The following is an 18236-nucleotide window of genomic DNA, read 5'->3' as shown; positions in this document are numbered from 1 at the left end:
CAGTCCATTTACAAAATCTAAGAGGAAAAAGATTATAGACAAAGTAATATTGAAAAATCAAGTGATCATTCCTGCACATAATGCTGCCTACCCTCTTGATCTATGCTTCTAGAGCAAGCCCTTTCTGAAGACTAATGTAATTCAGCTTGTGGACTCTTAATAGCTGTTTGAAATGTTTAAAGGATATCCAAATGAACGAACAAACAGTTCTGATGGAAGTAGCAAATTTATAAAGCAAGAAGCGGCCCGTTCAGTTGCAAAGCAAGGTGGAGTGCAGTCCCAACAATTAAATCAAAACACCTTGCTCCTTCATTGTGACGGAAAGGGGTGTCCTCCTTGCACTCTGGCTATGATTTCAGAAATTTTTTAACACGTCCGTGTTCTGCTGCATGTGTAGAATGAAATTTGGTCAGTTTGAGGAACTGTCCATTCAAAAACCAGAAATAGACTGAAGACCTTTACTGCTGGGAAGCTGGTGACTGTGAATCACAATTTAAGATTACAAGAAAAAATGACATCTGAAAAGATGACTCAGTAATTACCAGATGAGGAGGAAGAAGGGAATGCTGATGAATTTGATGACAAAACAGGTGTAGATGAAGCAATTGAAGCTGGTAAAGAAGAAAAGCAAAAAGCAAGATGCTTGTAGAGTTGGCCTCCTACATAGCATAAGTGCATTTAAAAATGATTGTTTTCTTGCATAGTTGCTATGTGTTTAATTTTTCTTTTGTAACTGTTCAGTCTTGAAGTCCATTCACGTTTAAATGCTAACCTGTAAAAATAATTATTCTTTAATTTTCTAAACTTCATTTCATTGTTCTAGTTAAAATGACACAGTTCAGTAATTTTGTTTTTGTAATTAAGCAAAAGTGTCTAAGGCTTGGCCTATTGGAGACCACCAACTCTTACTCTTTTTTTATTACTGTTTTAATTTGTGCTTAAAATATTTGTCTGTTTTTAATGATATTTTGACTAATTATTGACCAGTTATCTTTGGACCAGTCTTGGTTTTTATGGACTGCAGGAGATTCTTGTAGCAATGGTAACCAAAACGAAGGGCAGAAATGCTAGAGTAATCACAGAAGTAGATGAGTTTGCTGTGTTAATATGGTATTTGCACATGAATAGAGCTGAAATGACTCAAGCTCTCTGCAGGTCTATAGCTAAATGTGTACACTTGAACACATTTCCTGCTTTTTCCTGTTGTAATGTGTGCCCAGACATGCAAGCCCAAGATTCGTTCTTGCCCATGTCAGCTGGACTGCAAACATTTTGAATGGCTTGAGTGTACAATTGCATTCCCCCAGATTGATCGTCTCAGCAAATAGTGTACAGAGATAGAGCAATATTTATCCCCTCTGCTTTCCCAGATACCAAATTGAATTATTTCCAACTAGAAAGTAAAGTGAGTGGGGTATGTGTAGGTGTGTTTTGTGAAACTAGAGATCTGTAACTGGGGGCTATTGTAGGGTATAAAATGTCATGCATCCCTCCACCTTCACCTCTTTTAAAAAAAACTTAACATGTTTTCTGATAACTTCAACTGTTTTGTAAAGACTGCCAGATCACTTTCTTGAAACAACTGAGTATATCATACTTCTGAAACTTGATGAAGCACATGAGAATGGTTTAGTACAGGGGTTCTCAAACTTCATTGCACCGTGACCCCTTCTGACAAAAAAAACTACTACACAACCCCAGGAGAAGGGACCCAAGCCTGAGCCTACCCAAGCCCCACTGCCCCAGGAGAGGGGTGTGTGTGTTTCAAAACCAAAGCCCAAGAGCTTCGGCCCCGCGCAGGGGGGCTGTAACCTGAGCCACAGCTTCAGAACCGCTGGTTTGGTATATTGGGGAAGCTATTCACTTTATGACAACACACATTTTAATTGCTAGTTGAAAATTGATCCTCTAATCCCTAATATCATCTGAACTTAATTTGGGGCCTGTGCAGCCAAAATGTGAGATGCAATGATCATTCCAGGGAGCTGTGAATATTTCACTTCAACACAATTAGGATTAGTTCTCAGAGTGGAGAAACTCCCTTAACACTGTAGATATATTTTGAGTTTGATGTAATTGGGTATGGAATTAAACTGTAAATTGTTTATTCTCTTGGTAAGATTCACATTGATGTTTTACAGCAAAATAAAACCAGCAGGCATTTTGAAATGTGGATGCCTCCCAAATCCGTAGTTAGGCTCCTTAATAAATTAGGTATTTCAACCTCAAATTGCTAAAGTAAGTGAAATCTCGTCCTTACAGGAGAGAGGTCTAACAGGAAAAGAATTCTTTTGGAATATTTGATTTTCTCATGCACTGAATTGTTTGCTTTTTATCAATCATCTTTTCCAGTGTGGTCAAAAGGAAATAAGATTTTTCTTTATAAGGGGAACTATTATTGAGTCTACCGTCTAATACTTAACTGGGGTTACTTTATTTTATTTTTTTTTAAACATGTTTAAAAGGAGCCTGTGCCAGGCTTTGTGAACACCAGGTTTAAATACCAAAAACAAATAATAACAATGCTCTATTAGCTAACCTGTATTAGTAGAAATTGCCCCACACTGGTAAATTCTTAGGTTTTTTTGCAAGCCATCTCCCTTTTTATACCAAACTAATAATACTGACATATCTACATCTTGGCTAATGTGTTAAATGTTCTATTTATTTTTTTCCCTTCTATCCCCAAAATGGGAATGACTACAAGCACATTATATAATAAAAAACCAAAACCCCTGAGTAACTTCCATTCCACCCAAAACCTCTCCGCCTGCACCATCTCTCTCCCCCCCCCCCCCCCCCCGCCCAATAAATCTAATGACTCCTTCAGGCAAAACAGAATTTATCCCTCAAGCTGGATTAACATCTCATATCTTGGGTCAAGTCCTTCAAGACTGTTGCATAGTTAATAAACTTGAACAAAAGGGGCCAGAAGCTCCTAGGAGTAGCCACTCAAAGTGTACTTAGAAGCTAGTATTATGCTCCTTACCTCTGAATCACTTCCTCAGTGGGGCTGGCATCCTTTTGCAGCTGGAACTCCAACAGAAAAAACACTAGACTAATGTTGACAAAACCTTGTTTCAGGTGATCAGCTACCCTAGAAACCAAAACCTTATTCAGAGCTTCACACTGAACTGTTGTTGTGCAACAACATTTCTAGATCGGTCTCTGTATTAGCGTAAATTATTGCATAGTATGCAAGAGTGCAACGTAACTAAAGCAAAAGGCATTTTAACACTTGCATATCCAATGTATACATTACATTAGATGGCTCCAGTTGAAATGATTGTTCCCTATTTGCAGAACCATAACTGTTTAAAAACATGATCTCTGTAATGTTACTGGCAGGGTTTGTAGCACATCTGTTACTAAGGTTGCCTGATGCTTCCCATTATAAGATCCTGTTTTCAATTTTTTGTAACTATGGCAGCGTTTAACTGTTTGGGCTGGAATTTTCCATGTCTGGTGACTGTCTAAGGCTGATCTTTCTGAAATTTCAGCCATTTTGGAGAACAAAGTTAGGGGGAAAGTGTAATTTTATGTTAAAAATTTCTGGTGATGGTATCTTTCAGTGGCTCTAGTGCACCCATGCTTTGTGCAAGGACTTGAAAATTGGTGGGATGGGTGTCGCCTTTGTCAGGAATGTGCTGTTTGCTGTTTTATTGAAAATCTGCTCAAATTTGGCCAAATTATAAGCCTTTGAAAAATTGTGGTTTACACATGCTCAGTGTAGATTAATTTTAGCAGCTAAATTCTCAGAAGATTCTGTTGGCACTGAGCATGTTCTAGTTTGGGGCTAAATGAGACTTTCCATTGTAGCTGTGCTGGATCTTCATCTGAGCTCCGGAATTGAAAGTAGGGTGCCTCTCTTGTGATCTCATATTTCCCCCCCACTGGTGCACAGGCAGTGTGAAGGAAGAAGCTGCCTGGATTTGAATGCAGAGGGGATAAGGCCAGACATAGGGATGGAGGGTGGACTAAATTGGAGCAAAGGCCGGGTGGGCGGGGAGATTGTCAGATGGGGATAGAAACTGAAATTAACTAGGCAAAATGACTGGGACTGAGGACTAGTGGTAGGGTTGGGGAGAGGTCAAAGATCTGACAAAAGAGCAAGATCTGTCAAGGAGGGGGGAGAACTGGGACTGACTGGGCGTAGAAGCCAGGTTGGAGGGGAAAGAGGATGGGGACAACTCACTGAGATTGGATGAAGTGCTGAAGGAGGGAGACTTGGACTGTAAGAAAAAAGCTGTGTAACAAAAACCTATCATAATTAACAAAGAGGCAAAATTAAGGTTGTACAAGCAAACTTTTGGGTATTAACTTTGCAGGCTCAACATTCCTATAGTGTAGTTTGTGTGTAGTAAGATCAAGTGTAAGTCGCTTGGCCTATCCAAGCCCGTGATCAAGTGTCTTGATGTTTTTGGTCTTTTGGCCTCCAGATGAAAACCTTGTCTGTGTCTCTGGGACCTTGGAGGTAAAAAATATTATCGAAGTTATATCTGCTCTTATCAGTTTAATATTTAATACACAGTACCATTCAGGGTTCATTAGATTGGTTGGTTGTAGTTTCACTGCATATCTTCCCAAGGCCAGCTCTTAAAACCATATTTTAATTAAAATTTTTTTGTAGCTTATTGGAAATATAGAAGTGGTATTTATTCTGAAAAAAATCAAAATGTCTGACAAACATTTGTTTTACTTCTTTAGGCGAGGTTTAAATCCACCCCACAGGGTTAAATCTATCTCCATGACCACATTCACGCAACAGGAAATAGAATTTCTGCAGAAACATGGAAATGAAGTAAGTGCTTATTTATTGTAGAATACCTAATGTTTGGTGAATGACTTAATGTGTTCCAATATTTGATTTTAAGAATTTTTCTAGAGAACATATGAGTGCTGCAGACTGAAGAATTCAATCTTCTGAATGGACATTTTTAAAAAGAGAACTTCTTTCAGTTACTATGGGAAAACAGTGTGATTTTGATCAATTTAATGCACTATTCACTAACCAGGAGAGACCTGGGTTCATACAGCTAGCACCTTTACCCTTCTTTTTAGGTGTCCATTTCCCCTCCCTTGGCTTGGAGAAAGTCTAGTCCCAGGTACTTGAAGTATATTAGTCTGTTACGCTGCAACTCCTATTACCTTCTGCTGTGTGTTTCCGAGAGATTCAGTACACACTCTTATTTTCATGCCCAGTAAGTTCCATCCATGGAGACTGAAGGCTTCATGAGTGTCTGAAGACAAAGAATCTTAAACAGAATAAATCTGTTGCATGCTCTTATATCTCTAGTTCACATTACAAAAAGTCAGTGAAAACAGGTCAGTAAAATTAGTTCCTGAAGCCCTTGAGGGGAGGAAGGGTAGCAGAAAGAAAGGGGGCAGAGAACTTATCGGAGCCCACAGTGGAAATACACCTCTATCCCGATATAACGCTGTCCTCGGGAGCCAAAAAATCTTACCGCGTTATAGGTGAAACCGCGTTACATCGAACTTGCTTTGATCCCCAGAATGCACAACCCCCACCCCCTGGAGCACTGCTTTACTGCGTTATATTCAAATTCGTGTTATATTGGGTTGCGTTATATCGGGGTAGAGGTGTATTACAGCATTATGGACTAGAGCAGAGATCACAAACTGGTTGAATGCAATTGTCTGGTCGATCCTGAAGACTCTCCCAGTTGATCACAGTCTCCAGCTGGTGGTACAGCGGGACTGCCGCTAAGGCAGGCTCCCTGCCTGCCCCGGCCCCACACCACTCCTGGAAGCAACCTGTGGCCCTGGGGGAGAGTCAGGGGTTGCTGCACGCTACTCCTTCCTGCAGGCACTGCTGCTGCAGCTTCTAGTGGCCAGGAACGGCGAACTGTGGCCAATGGGAACTCTGGGGGCGGTGCCTGCATAGGGATAGCATGTGGAGCCACACGCCCCCGGGGATAGGGGGGGCACAGGGGTGCATTGGCTCCTTCCAGGAGTGGTGTGGGGCAGGGGCAGGCAGGAAGCCTGCCTTAGCCTTGCTGCGCTGCCAACCGGGAGCCACCCGGCAGAAGCCCGCACCCTGAGACCCCTCCCGCACCCTGAACCCCTTGCCCCAGTCCTGACTCCCTCCTCCCAGAGCCCCCTTCTGCAGCCCACTCTCCTGCCCCAGGCTCAGCCCGGAGCCATCCCCCTTCCTCACTTTGAACCCCTTGGCCCAAGTCCAGAGCCAGCACCCCCTCCCAAACCCCAACCCCCTGCTACACCCTCAGCAATCTCGTGCGTGTGGTTTGGGTTTGTTTTGTTTTTTTAAAAAAAAGGTTGGAGACCACTGGATTAGAGGCTACTTAATTATGCTTCAAGAAAATGTTGACAAGGCAAGTCACTTAAAATGATTAGGGCTGTCAAACAAAATTAATTGATTAATCAGTTTTTTTAATCTTGCGATTAATCTCACTGTTAAACGTCAATTGATATGCTATTATATTTTTGGATGTTTTTCTGCATTTTCAAATATATTGATTTCAGTTACAGCACAGAATGCAAAGTGTGCAGTGCTCACTTTATATTTATTACAAACATTTGCACTGTAAAAAGGATGAAAAATAGTATTTTTCAGTTCACCTCATACAAGTACTGTAATCTCTTTAATGTGAAAGTGCAATTTACAAATGTAGGGGTTTTTGGTTGCATAACTGCATTCAAAAACAAAACAAGCTTATTTATATTTACAGGAGATAATGCTGTCTGCTTCTTATTTACAATGTCACCTGGCACTTTTGTAGCCAGTGTTGCAAGGTATTTATGTGCCAGATATGCTAAACATTCGTGTGCCCCTTTATGCTTTGGCCACCATTCCAGAAGACATGCTTCCATGCTGATGACTGGTTCTGCTTGATAATGATCCAAAGCAGTGCGGACTGACACATGTTCATTTTCATCATCATGAGTCAGATGCCATCAGCAGAAGGTTGACTTTCATTTTTGGTGGTTCAGGTTCTATAGTTTCTGCACTGTAATCTTTCTCTTTTAAGACTTCTTACAGCATGGTCCACCTCTTATCCCCCTCAGATTTTGGAAGGTACTTCAGATTCTTAAACCTTGGGATGTGCTGTAGCTATATTTAGAAATCTCACATTGGTACCTCTCTTGCATTTTGTTAAATCTGCAGGAAGTGTCTTTAAAATGAACAACATGTGCTGGGTCATCATCTGTGGCTGCTGTAATATGAAATATATGGCGGAATGCGGGTAAAACAGAGCAGGGGATGTACAATTCTCCCCCAAGGAGTAAAGTCACAAATTTAATGAACACATTTTTTTTAACAAGTCATCAGCATGGAAGCATGTAGGTATGCATGAAGCTTGTAGGCTCTAAAGTTTTACGTTGTTTTGTTTTGAGTGCAGTTATGTTTAAAAAAAAATTACATTTGTAAGTTGCACTTTCATGATGAAGAGATTGCACTATGGTATGAGGCGAACTGAAAAATACTATTCAGTTTCACTTTTAGGAGTGCAAATATTTGTAATTAATATAAAGTGAGCACTATACACTTTATATTCTGAGTTGTAATTGAAATCAACATGTTTGGATGTTTTTGTACATCAAATATATTTATAATACAGTTCAGTTGGTATTCTATTATTGTTTAACAGTGCAATTAAACCTGTGATTAATCATGATTAATTTTTTGAGTTAATTGCATGAGTTGATTGATTGACAGCCCTAAAAATGATCATCCTTTATAACAAAATATAAGCATGAAATAGGTTGTTCTTTAATGACAATCAGGTTCAGCTTTAAGAATGGAAGTAGGAAAAGCTTTTAAAAAGCCTTTTTGGTAGTGATACATAGCACTTGCTGAAGAGTTTGACTAGCAATCATTTCTAGACAGACTTGAACAAAATCTGAAGTTATTAGTCTAATTATGAAATTGTTTGGCTCTTAACTGCTTAAAATCAAATATTAAATCAGAATAGCATTGCAGTTTCACAAATCTTCAGGTCAGGGCTTGAATATGTTATAAAATATTGTTGCTTTGTGTTGGTGCAGGGGGTGTAGCTGGGGCCCTGAATGTTCTGATCACAATGTAAAACCGTGATCAAGGAATTTGCTACAGATACCACCCTCTTGTTCGCAGCATTATGTTCTAGAATCTGAGTTTCATTTAAAATACTAAGGTTGCCAAGAAAACTTTTCATTGGTCTATATTCTGTTCACACTTTTGGTGTTTTCCAAAGTTTGCAACAGTGGCTAAGAGGTGCAAATAGCTGCTCTTTTACTACATAATGATAACTATATCAGAAATATACAGCTAATATGTTTCTCTCATAATACTAAACTCCCTTTTAAGGTGCCAAAACCATCAAACCCCACTGCCTGATTTAATTGATTTTGTATTGCATTTGTATTGTTATCAATACAAAAATCTTCAGTACATTGAAAATTGAATGGGACAACATAAGCGGTTTGAATTTAATATCAAAACAAATAACACAGTGATCACTGTACTGATTTTATTGTTCCTTGTTCAAAATGCTTCTTTGACTTAAAGCTGCTCCAGAAACCAGAGGGCCTCACTGGGTAAATTAGTTTCAGGTTGCCTTAGAGACACAGTAGCTTGGCCTTAGCAGCGAAGGATCAACAAGAGTAGATGTCTTTTAGTCAAAGTTAAGTAAACTTAGCTGAAGTATAAATGTTGATTACAGAGCATCTCTTGGATAGTGCTTTTAATGTTTTATAAAAAACAAAAAAAAATTGTACAATTAAAATATACTTAATTTGTTAAATAAGCATTTTGTTTTCTGTTGTCCTCTTGAGATATAAAGCAGTCCAGAATCTGTCTGATTTCTGGAGCAAATTGGAGTACCCCATTGAAAAGCTTACTTATTGGCCTAATTTGCTGCACAAAGTAGCACAGTTTATGTACATCTTGAAAGAAGAAATAATTTCATGTTGTAGGAGAAATCATTGAACAGTTTCTTGTGTCAGTGCTGTTGCTATACAGGGCTCTTTAACAAAATTGATTAGAAGTCAAAGGTTTTAGACATCTAATTTTAAACACTCCATTCCAAAAAACTTTGCCAGTTCTACCTGTTTACTGGAAATCAGGGCAAGTAGATATTTAAATCTATCTTTTTGGCACTTTCTCTTATTGTCCTTTGTGGCTGAACAATGATTCTTTTCAATTTGTCAATCAAAAATATATTGTTTTTTAAAAGAAATGCCTGACCTGTAACAATGTCTAGTGATTTATGATAGCCTTGTCCAGCTCTTTGAAAAGGCCAAATCCACAAGTAATCCATCTTAACTTGTGACTTAGATGTGAAACAGTTGGGTGCATTTTCACTGGCACGTTATAAAAATTTAAGTCACTCAAGTTGTGCCTGGTAGTTGTTGGCAGGCATATTCCATCGCCCCTCCACAGTTAGGGAATCCCATTGCTGCAAAGCCATCCACAATTTCATGCATTTTGCCAAGAGTCATGATCTTTCGCTGTAGGATACGATTTAATGGCCTTGCGTGCTTGCATTAACATAGCCCCAATAGTCAACTTCCCTACTCCAAACTGGTTCGCGACTGACTGGTAGCAGTCTGGAATTGCCAGCTTCCACACTGCGATTTCCTCACACTTCACCAAGAGGGCAGCTCTCATTTGGGTGTCCTTGCACTGCAGGGCTGGGGCAAGTTCAGCACACAGTTCAAGGAAAGTTCCACATCTGAAAGTTCTGCAGCTGCTGCTCGTCATGCCAGACCTGCGTAATGATATGATCCAACCCGAGCCCAAAAGTGATATTCCATTGTGTTCAGCTCCTCGGTGAATGCCAAAAGCAATCTAAAGTTGCTGCTTTCCATGTCGGACACAGTGTCCAGCAACTGTGACTGCCATTGCCTTGGTAATGTCAAGAATAACTCCACTGCTATTCGTGATGCGTGTGGGATCCATTCCTGTGGTGGGGTAAGCAGAAAACAAGGGACATTGGAAAAATGCCATGAACTGAAGATGGAAGCACGTGGAATGCTGGGACAGAAAGCAGTGCATCATGGCGCATTGAGCCCTGACCCATGATGCCCCTCCACCTTCCCACAAGACCTAGCAGCAAAAGGGGGAGAGCTGCAATGTGGGATAGCTACTCCCAGTACACTTCCCTCATTGCTGATGCAAGTACCGCAGGTGTGAACATACTATGCCGCCAGTGGAAGACAATGTGAACACACACCAGAGATTTTCTTTAAGTGCTTTTTTTAATCAGCAACCAAACTCTCGGCGAAAATGCTCTGCCAGTGTAGAGACAGTCTAAGAAATAATTATTTGTGCACCATAAAGGACTAGATTAAGTACCCAATGGGAGAACTGAGTATATTCTTACAATTTAAACTTTCAGCTTTCGTAGGGCATTATATTGATTAGACTACTTGTTGCTGCATAACCCAGATTTGCTATCACTGACTGAAACAAATATGTTAAGAAGCACAATGTATTAGAATTTTTATAAGACCTCTTTTTATATACCACCTTTTCTTCACTCATTCCAAGCGCCCTCTTTTGTTCTGTTAATTGCTGGGAAGTATGGCATGAAAGGAATCGGTGTCAGTGTGCTCATACTTTTTAGTCCCTAAGTGATAAGATCACTTTGTCTAGTGTGTGCTCTCTATTACCACCTTGAAGTATGGTGATTGTTTTGTTTTGTTTTTGTCCTCCCCATCTCTCCTTCCCCTCTCCCCCAAAAACAAAACAAAAAACCAAAACCCCACAACTTATTAGTGAACTAGAGAGTCTCTGGAGTGCATGCAACAAGCATATAACCATCCACATAAAGAAATATGTATGTAACATCCTCCATTTATGCTTGTGGTGGCTTTCGTTCTCCATCTTTATTATTAACAAATTTAGTATGTACTTTAAAAATCTTAATCCCACATTTGGTGGCATGACGCAGGAAGTCCAAAGACTATCAAAGTACACACTTGCTTTTCTCCATTTCATATTAAAAAAAAAAATTCCTACAGAGTGCTATTGAGACCTATCAAGCATTCTTACATGTAGTTTATAAATTACTAGAATAGTCGTCCTATGATGTTCAAACGTTATCAAATGACTAGGACTACAGAAATTCTTCTAGAGCTCAAAGGTCATTCATTTTGACTCCTGACTTTTCATAATTACAGCAGCAAGCACAGGTGCTTCATGATGTCAGAAAGGAATTGGGCATCCCGTACCTTACAGTTTGGAAGAATATTTCCCAGTTGACAGGTTGTTGTACAGTAATCTAGTCTATGGAGAGGGAAAGGGTTCTGCATCTTCCTCTGAAAGTTCTCATCACTAGCTACTGTAGAACAGAATACTGGACTAGGTGGATCACTGGTTTGGGCTGAAGTTACTAAGGTTCAACTAAATTTGGGAAACGTGTCATGTGTTAGTCACATTCTACATGAACTAATAATATTTTTCACTTCTTCCTCTTTCCCATACAATCCATAAATTATGCACATGCTGTGGGGGGAAATGCTTTTTTCTCTAATTTATTGGATGCCTTTTGCTCTTATTATGAATTTGACCTCTGTCACTATAGTATGTTCTGAGTCTGTAGCACTAATTTCAAGCTTTATCTGGTTTTAAGGGTCTCTGTGAAACATATGAAGACTGCTTTTCAAGAGCTGACTACAATGTTTGAAACAGCCATTATTAAGATAACTCTGCCAGTTTTGCTAGAGGCCTTATGAAAGTCATGAGTCACTCAGTCACTGGCATAGGTGGTAGAAGTTATGCCTTCTGTGAAGGTAGCCTCTGAATTACCTTGGATGTCATTCTATTCTTTTGCAATTGCTGAAGTTAAAAGGTATAGGTATACCTGATATAGGTGGAAGAGCTTGCAACTTGCACGTTTAACTAAAATTAAAACAAAGTCATAAATAAACCTTTTGTGGGTTTAGGTTGTAAATAAGTAGCTATTAATTCAAATCATTGGGATACTATAGTTATTGGGGCAGGTCAAAATTTTTATGTTGAAATTACTTTTGATGGAAAACTGGGTTCTTGACTAAATGAGTTGTGTGGTTTTTTTTTTTTTTTTTTGTGGAAAGTGTCTGTTTTGGGGGGGGCGCGACCTTGGCAGTTTATGCTGCCACAGTGCCTCATTCTTTATAGGTCAGTTTCCCTGGCTGAATTAAATCTACCATGATATACTGTTTCCTGCCTCCAACAGAGGAGGCCCTTGGCGCACCTTAGGAAATGTAGTCTGACCAGGGCCCTGCCTGTAGAAGAGAGAGGATGCCTTATGTGCCCCAAACTACAACTCCCATGAGGCACTGCAGCAGCATTTCCAAATCAAACTTTCTTTTGTCCGGTTGAACTATTTTGGGACTTAAACTTTTTTGAGGGAGGGGGAAGAGAGGAAGAAAAATTGCTCTGGAAAATACCAATATCAATTACTTATTAACCATCTAATATATGTTGTTTTCTGCTGATGTCTCTTTGCCACCTTCCCCTAGTATAGTGGCTCTCAAACTTTTTGTATTGGTGATCCCTTTCAGACAGCAAGCTTCTGAGTGTGATTTTTCCCCCCCCCGCCCCCAAATTAAAAACATATTTTATATTGAACATTATTTTAAATGCTACATTTATAACTCTGAAAATGAATTTACCTTTTTCTCACTGCTTTTAAATTAAGACTAAAATACATTTTTTATCAAATTGCTATAAGCAGAAAAGTTTTTTTATTTTTTAAAAATAATTACTGTTTAATACTGGGAGGGGGCGGCTGAATAAAATTTGTCAATATCACTTTTTTCCACAGCAGACTTCGTGCCCCATTGCCACTCTTCTGCGCTGCTGCTGGCAGTGGTGCTGCCTTTAGAGCTGGGTGGCTGGAGAGCAGTGGCTGCTAGCTTGGCGCCCAGCTCTGAAGCCAGTGCCACTGCCAGCAGCACTGCAGATTGCAGAAGTAAGGATGGCAGTGCCATACCATGGCATCCTTATTCTGTGTAACATTTGAACTTTGCAGGAGTGGTTATGGAGTGGGAGGACCTACGGTAAATTTTAGGGTGGCTATAGCACCCACAAGGCCCCCTCAGTTTGTCCCTGCTGTGTCTCTGTTAAATTATAAATCCCTTTTTGCTGATCTCAGTGTTCTGATTGGTCTGCGGTTTAATGCAGCTCTTCAGCTGCTGAACAATTAAGCCCTCTGATGTTGTCTCAATCCTATCTTTTTAGTCTCAAGATGACACACAACTATAATCCCCAGAGTCCAATTTCCTTAAAGTGGTGGTTTTATATATATAAAAGTTTAGGAACAACGATTGCAGCATTTATGTTTACAATACTTTTTTTGAAGTAAATACACTACATTGCGACGGAAAAGCGGGTAATTTTCTAAAACACTAGATTTAAATGATATTTGATAGCAGTTGCTCTGTGTTGTGTATGTACTTGCAACCCCCACATAACCTCGCAACCCCCCAGTTTGAGAACCCCTGTCCTAATATGTATGGCTAACAACTGACGATGCAAGTGGTTTGACAGGCAAGAGTGTAACTGTGTCTGGTTGAGGGACTCTTCTATTGTTTTTGTTCTTTGTTTAAAGAAATTTCCATGACATAAACTCGCCTCATTGGTTTGCATTTTGAAAACCTTTTCAAAAAGAGAAGGGCTGCTGCTTATTATTATTATTATTTTTTTAAATGAAAGTTTAGGTCTCTTCACCACAACCCTTCAGCCTTTCCTGAAGTTTCTAAATACTGGAACCCTGGAAGAGCATTTGTCCAGGACTGATAAATAAAACCTCGACTGCTACACTGAACTATCTTTTTGATATTTTAGAAGTCAAATCTTTAAATAATCAAACCCCCTCCGCCCCAGGGACTGGTCTACATTCAGAATTTGTCTGCACAGTTTTTTGGGACCAATAATTACCAGTTTTAAACCAATATGCTTACTTTGGTGCAAAAAATGTGTGGGGGTAGCTTTTGGTTTTTGCATTGATTTAACTAACAGTCAAAACAAATTATGCTGATTAAACACTCCGATGCCAGTATAACTGTCCACACTAAGGGTTTTCCCTGATTAGACAGTTTAGTTTATTCTGCTGATTTTAAATTGTTGGAAAAAACTGAGTGTAGACAATCTTTAAATTGCAAATCTCAAGTCACTTGTCCAATTAAACAGAAGTCTTCTCACCTCCCTTTACCCCCCTCCATGTTTGAGAAACTCCTTTCAGGGGGAAAGGATTTTGAGGGATCGAGTGTTCATAACACTGTACAGTAGAAAGCAAGTTACAGGTTTAACTATTAACTCAACCTGACTTTATACAAAACGTACTTTCAAATGTCATTATTACTGGAAGCATACAATTCGTTTTACTCTACTGCGATTAGTAATTCAGCACTCCTGATGTCAATATTAGTTATTAAACAGTTATAACTTGCTTATGCAAGGAAACTATTTCCAAATCTTTCCTGCCATGAGTATTCCGGTTTGAAACATAGTTTTGTTATGTTGTCATCTCTAGTTTTTTGCTTTGCAAATAGTTTATGTACATAAGCAAAATAACGGCATCTCTACAGGGGCTCTTGCCCAGCACAGCTATGTTGGGATCACACCACTACATACTCCTGGCGGATATAATTGTGAAAGTTTGTGTGTAGGCCTACACATAGTTTATATATTTCCCCCACTGCTTTGTGCCCCCCATTTTGGAAAATGCTGGAATAGATGTTTATAACATACATGCTCTCCTTTTGTGCATGCTTTTGAGGAGTGAAAAAGTTAAGCATTTGCATTTAAAGTATCATCCTTGGTGTCTGTGCTGCCTAATTCAGATGAAATTAATGGGTCACTTGACACCTAAAAACTATCATTTTGGGCTCTCCGAAATTGGGCAGATGCTACTGCATCAGTTCCACTCTGGTAGCATTTTTCAAGGCTTTCTCCAAAGCCAAAACAGTGGGAGACAAACTCCTTTCAAAATAAAAGCTGAAACTACAGGTAGTTAAGTCTATTTGTCTGCTGTGCCCTGCTGCAGGAGTGTTTCCCGAACCATGGGATAGTCTCTGCCCTGAAGAACTTGCAATCTAACTAAACAAGATGCAGTGTGAGAGAGGAAGTAGTAGTATCCCCCTTTTACAGATTGGCAGCTGAGGACAGATAAAGGTCTTCATTTCTCTCTCTACCTGTATATATATATTTTTTTCTCTTGTGGTCAAGAAGATAGTGATAAACTAGAAGGATTCCAGAGAGCTACAGCAATAATTAGGGGGTTGAATAGGTTTTATGAGGGTAGATTAAAAGCGACGTTTGTGTAATTTGACTAAATGATGATATGGGTTATTTCTATGTGTTAGAAGGATATAAAGGTCAAGGAATGAAGAATTGTCTCTTCCATGGGAGTTTGAGAAATATATTAGAATTGTGAGCTTTAATTGAGTCAGCCTACCAATTCTATTTAAATTGTGGAATAATCTCCATAATAGGATGCTAAATCCAGCTCAGAGCATTGGTATATGTACAGTAGGGAACGATCATATAACACAACTGTGGACCAGACCTAATATTCAAAATAGAAAAATGCTAGAGATTTTATCTTTTGGTACACTTAATATCACAGCTGAAGGGACAATGGCTAATTAAAGGAAACTTTTTCATTTATCCTGGTGAATTATTGGGAATTATCAGTGAGGTCAAAGCTTGAACTACAGTGTGGTCTTTCATGTTTGCAAGTCAGTTAAGGCTGGTCCTGATGAGACTTAAGTACCATTTTAGGCCTGGAATTTGTGTGGTTGATTCCCAATGCAAGTGATCTCTGCTGACCATGTTCCCTTTAATAGCATACACAAGCATTTGTCAAACTGGGGGTCTCGACCCAAAAGGGGGTTGCAAGCCTATTGTAGGGGGGTCACAGTATTGTCATGTTTATTTCTATGCTGCCACCAAAGTGGGGTGGTCAGAGAGTGGTGGCTGCAGCCTGCGTGCCCAGCTCTGAAGGCTGCGCCGCCAGCAAAGCAGTACAGAAGTAAGGGTGGCATAGTATGGGTGGTTGGAAGGGGGTGGGGGCGATGTGGGAACATTGCGGCCCTAGATACTGTCAAAGTCTTTCTCAGCAAAGAAGGTTTGAAAACCCCCAGCGTACACTATTGTATCTGATTGTTCACTTAAGAATTTTTCCTAATAGCTTTCAGATACTGTAAGTATCTCTTTGGGTGTATCATCTCATGGCCCACTTACCAGTGAGGCAGCAGATAAAAGGTTTAGTCACCAAAATGTTTAGCAATTCTAAAGTTTATACGTTCCAGCTAGGTTACAGTTTGAGTAGATTATATGTTAAAATTTCAAATCAATGTTTTCATTATTTGGATATTTTGGCTCTTAAACTAGAACACTAAAAACAAGTACTATATCTGCTTTTAAATGTTTTTGTGATTTCTGATTTACCAGCATTTCCTAGTCTCTGCCATTTTAAAACTTTTTCTGTTTTCATTGTGGCACTGTTTTTTCTCCATGTAATCCCTTATGTGCTGTGCCTGCTCTTACATTACATAACTTTTCAGTTTTTAAAAATGCACCAGATGTGTGTCTATCATTGCTATTCTAAAAGGACTACAGGAAGAATTTAATGATTGTACTGTAGATTACAATCGAAGGTTTGAAGCAGACTTTTTTTAGATTCTGAAATTTTCAGGACTGGGTCCATGTCAGTGAACAGCCTCAACAGTATGTTCTTCAATGGAGCATCTGAGTGCTATCATGATACAAATACTAAATGATCACCACCGCTCTACAGCATATCAGATGCACTCAAATTGCACGTTGCATGTAATTCAGGTAAATTTGGCACATGAATCACTTTTTAGAATAAGAAACATCTGAGACCGTAGGATGATACTTAATGCAGACATAGTCTATGCCCTTTAAGGTTTGCCTTGCATAAGCTTTAATACACAACTCTTCAAAGGGGTTTTGTTTATAGGGCTTGGCTACACTCGAAACTCCCGCGGCAGCGCTTTGAAGTTCGAGTGTGGTTGCGGCACCAGCGCTGGGAGAGAGCTCTCCCAGCGCTGCACGTACTCCACCTCCCCGAGGAGATTAGCTTACAGCGCTGGGGCACTGTTTCACTGGCGCTTTACAGCGCTGTAACTTGCTACGCTCAGGGGGGTGTTTTTTCACACCCCTGAGTGAGAAAGTTGCAGCGCTTGTAACATACGTTTAATTTAAAAAGGGAAAGAGTAAATCAAAGAAACTTTAGTCAAGTTACTGCTTTTGTGTTTAGGTGTATTTGAACAATAAAAATTAATTAGTCTACTTCCAAGAAATCTACTGCAAGTTTAATTCTTGAAGGTTAAAAAATACTTGTGAAACTCTGCCCTGGTCTACACTACACAGTTAGATCAACATAAGGCAGCTTATGTTGACCTAACTTTGTCAGTGTACACAGTGTACAGCCTTGCTCCTGTTGATGTAAGTGCCCTACTACACTGACATAATAAGCCCTACATCACTCACGGAGGTGGAGTGATTTTGGTGTGGGTAGGATGATGTGTCAGTGTAGACACTGCCTTGCTTATCCTGTGTTGGCTGTCTTGTCAATTTCATGGCTCCCGGAGCTGTGAAATTGACAAGAAAGCCAGGCTCCCTGCTCCAAGCTGGGCTGCCCCCCAGGCTCCCAACTGGGCATCCGGCAGCTCCCTTCTGGGGAGCACAGCTGCTGACAGGACTCCAGGCCTGGATCTCCCTGCTGGAGGCGAGAAGCCCTGAGTGGCTGGCATAGGGTGACCAGATGTCCTGATTTTTATAGTCTTTTTGGGTCTTTTTCTTATATAGGCTCCTCTCTCTCACACTCACACACACCTATCTACCTACCTACCTAGGCAGGGAATTGAGAAGCACCAGGCAGCTTCCCCCCCCCCCCCCCGCTTCCACTGGGGAGCTGTGCAGAGCAGAGAGCCCTGGCTCCCAGCCCCTATGCTGCCCCTCTTCAGTTGGTGGAAGTGTTCCTGGTGAGGACACCCACCACTGACAGAAGGAGGGTTGTGTGCACATCAGCAGTAATTGCTGCAGAGACTGTAAATTGACCTAATCTAGATTCATTTAAGATTGTAGTTAGACATACCAACTGCTGTTTGTCTCAAGCCGTATTTAAGTAAAAATTGGAAATCAATTAATGCACAAAACCAGCATTTTAAACTTGTTTGTTAGCTCAATAAAACTACCATAAAATGTGCTAGATGTATAAGAAAATTTAGCAAAACATGTTGTTTTGTATTTATGT

General features: G+C 40.0%; 1 protein-coding gene across 8 annotated transcripts in view; it reads left to right on the top strand.

Annotated features, from left to right (window-relative positions):
- Positions 1 to 18236, top strand: part of AGFG1 (ArfGAP with FG repeats 1) — a 69365-nt gene that overhangs the window by 18199 nt on the left and 32930 nt on the right. For all 8 annotated transcript variants that reach the window (XM_039489877.1, XM_039489874.1, XM_039489879.1 and 5 more), the window contains exon 2: positions 4708 to 4801. In XM_039489877.1, coding sequence (XP_039345811.1) covers positions 4708 to 4801 — 94 coding nt within the window. The remainder of the gene's footprint in view (positions 1 to 4707; positions 4802 to 18236) is intronic.

This window comes from Mauremys reevesii, linkage group 9 (assembly GCF_016161935.1).
Source record: "Mauremys reevesii isolate NIE-2019 linkage group 9, ASM1616193v1, whole genome shotgun sequence".
In the NCBI taxonomy this organism is placed as follows: domain Eukaryota; kingdom Metazoa; phylum Chordata; order Testudines; family Geoemydidae; genus Mauremys; species Mauremys reevesii.
The sequence above is the reverse complement of the archived record's forward strand: the minus strand, read 5'-3'. Positions and strand labels throughout refer to the sequence as shown.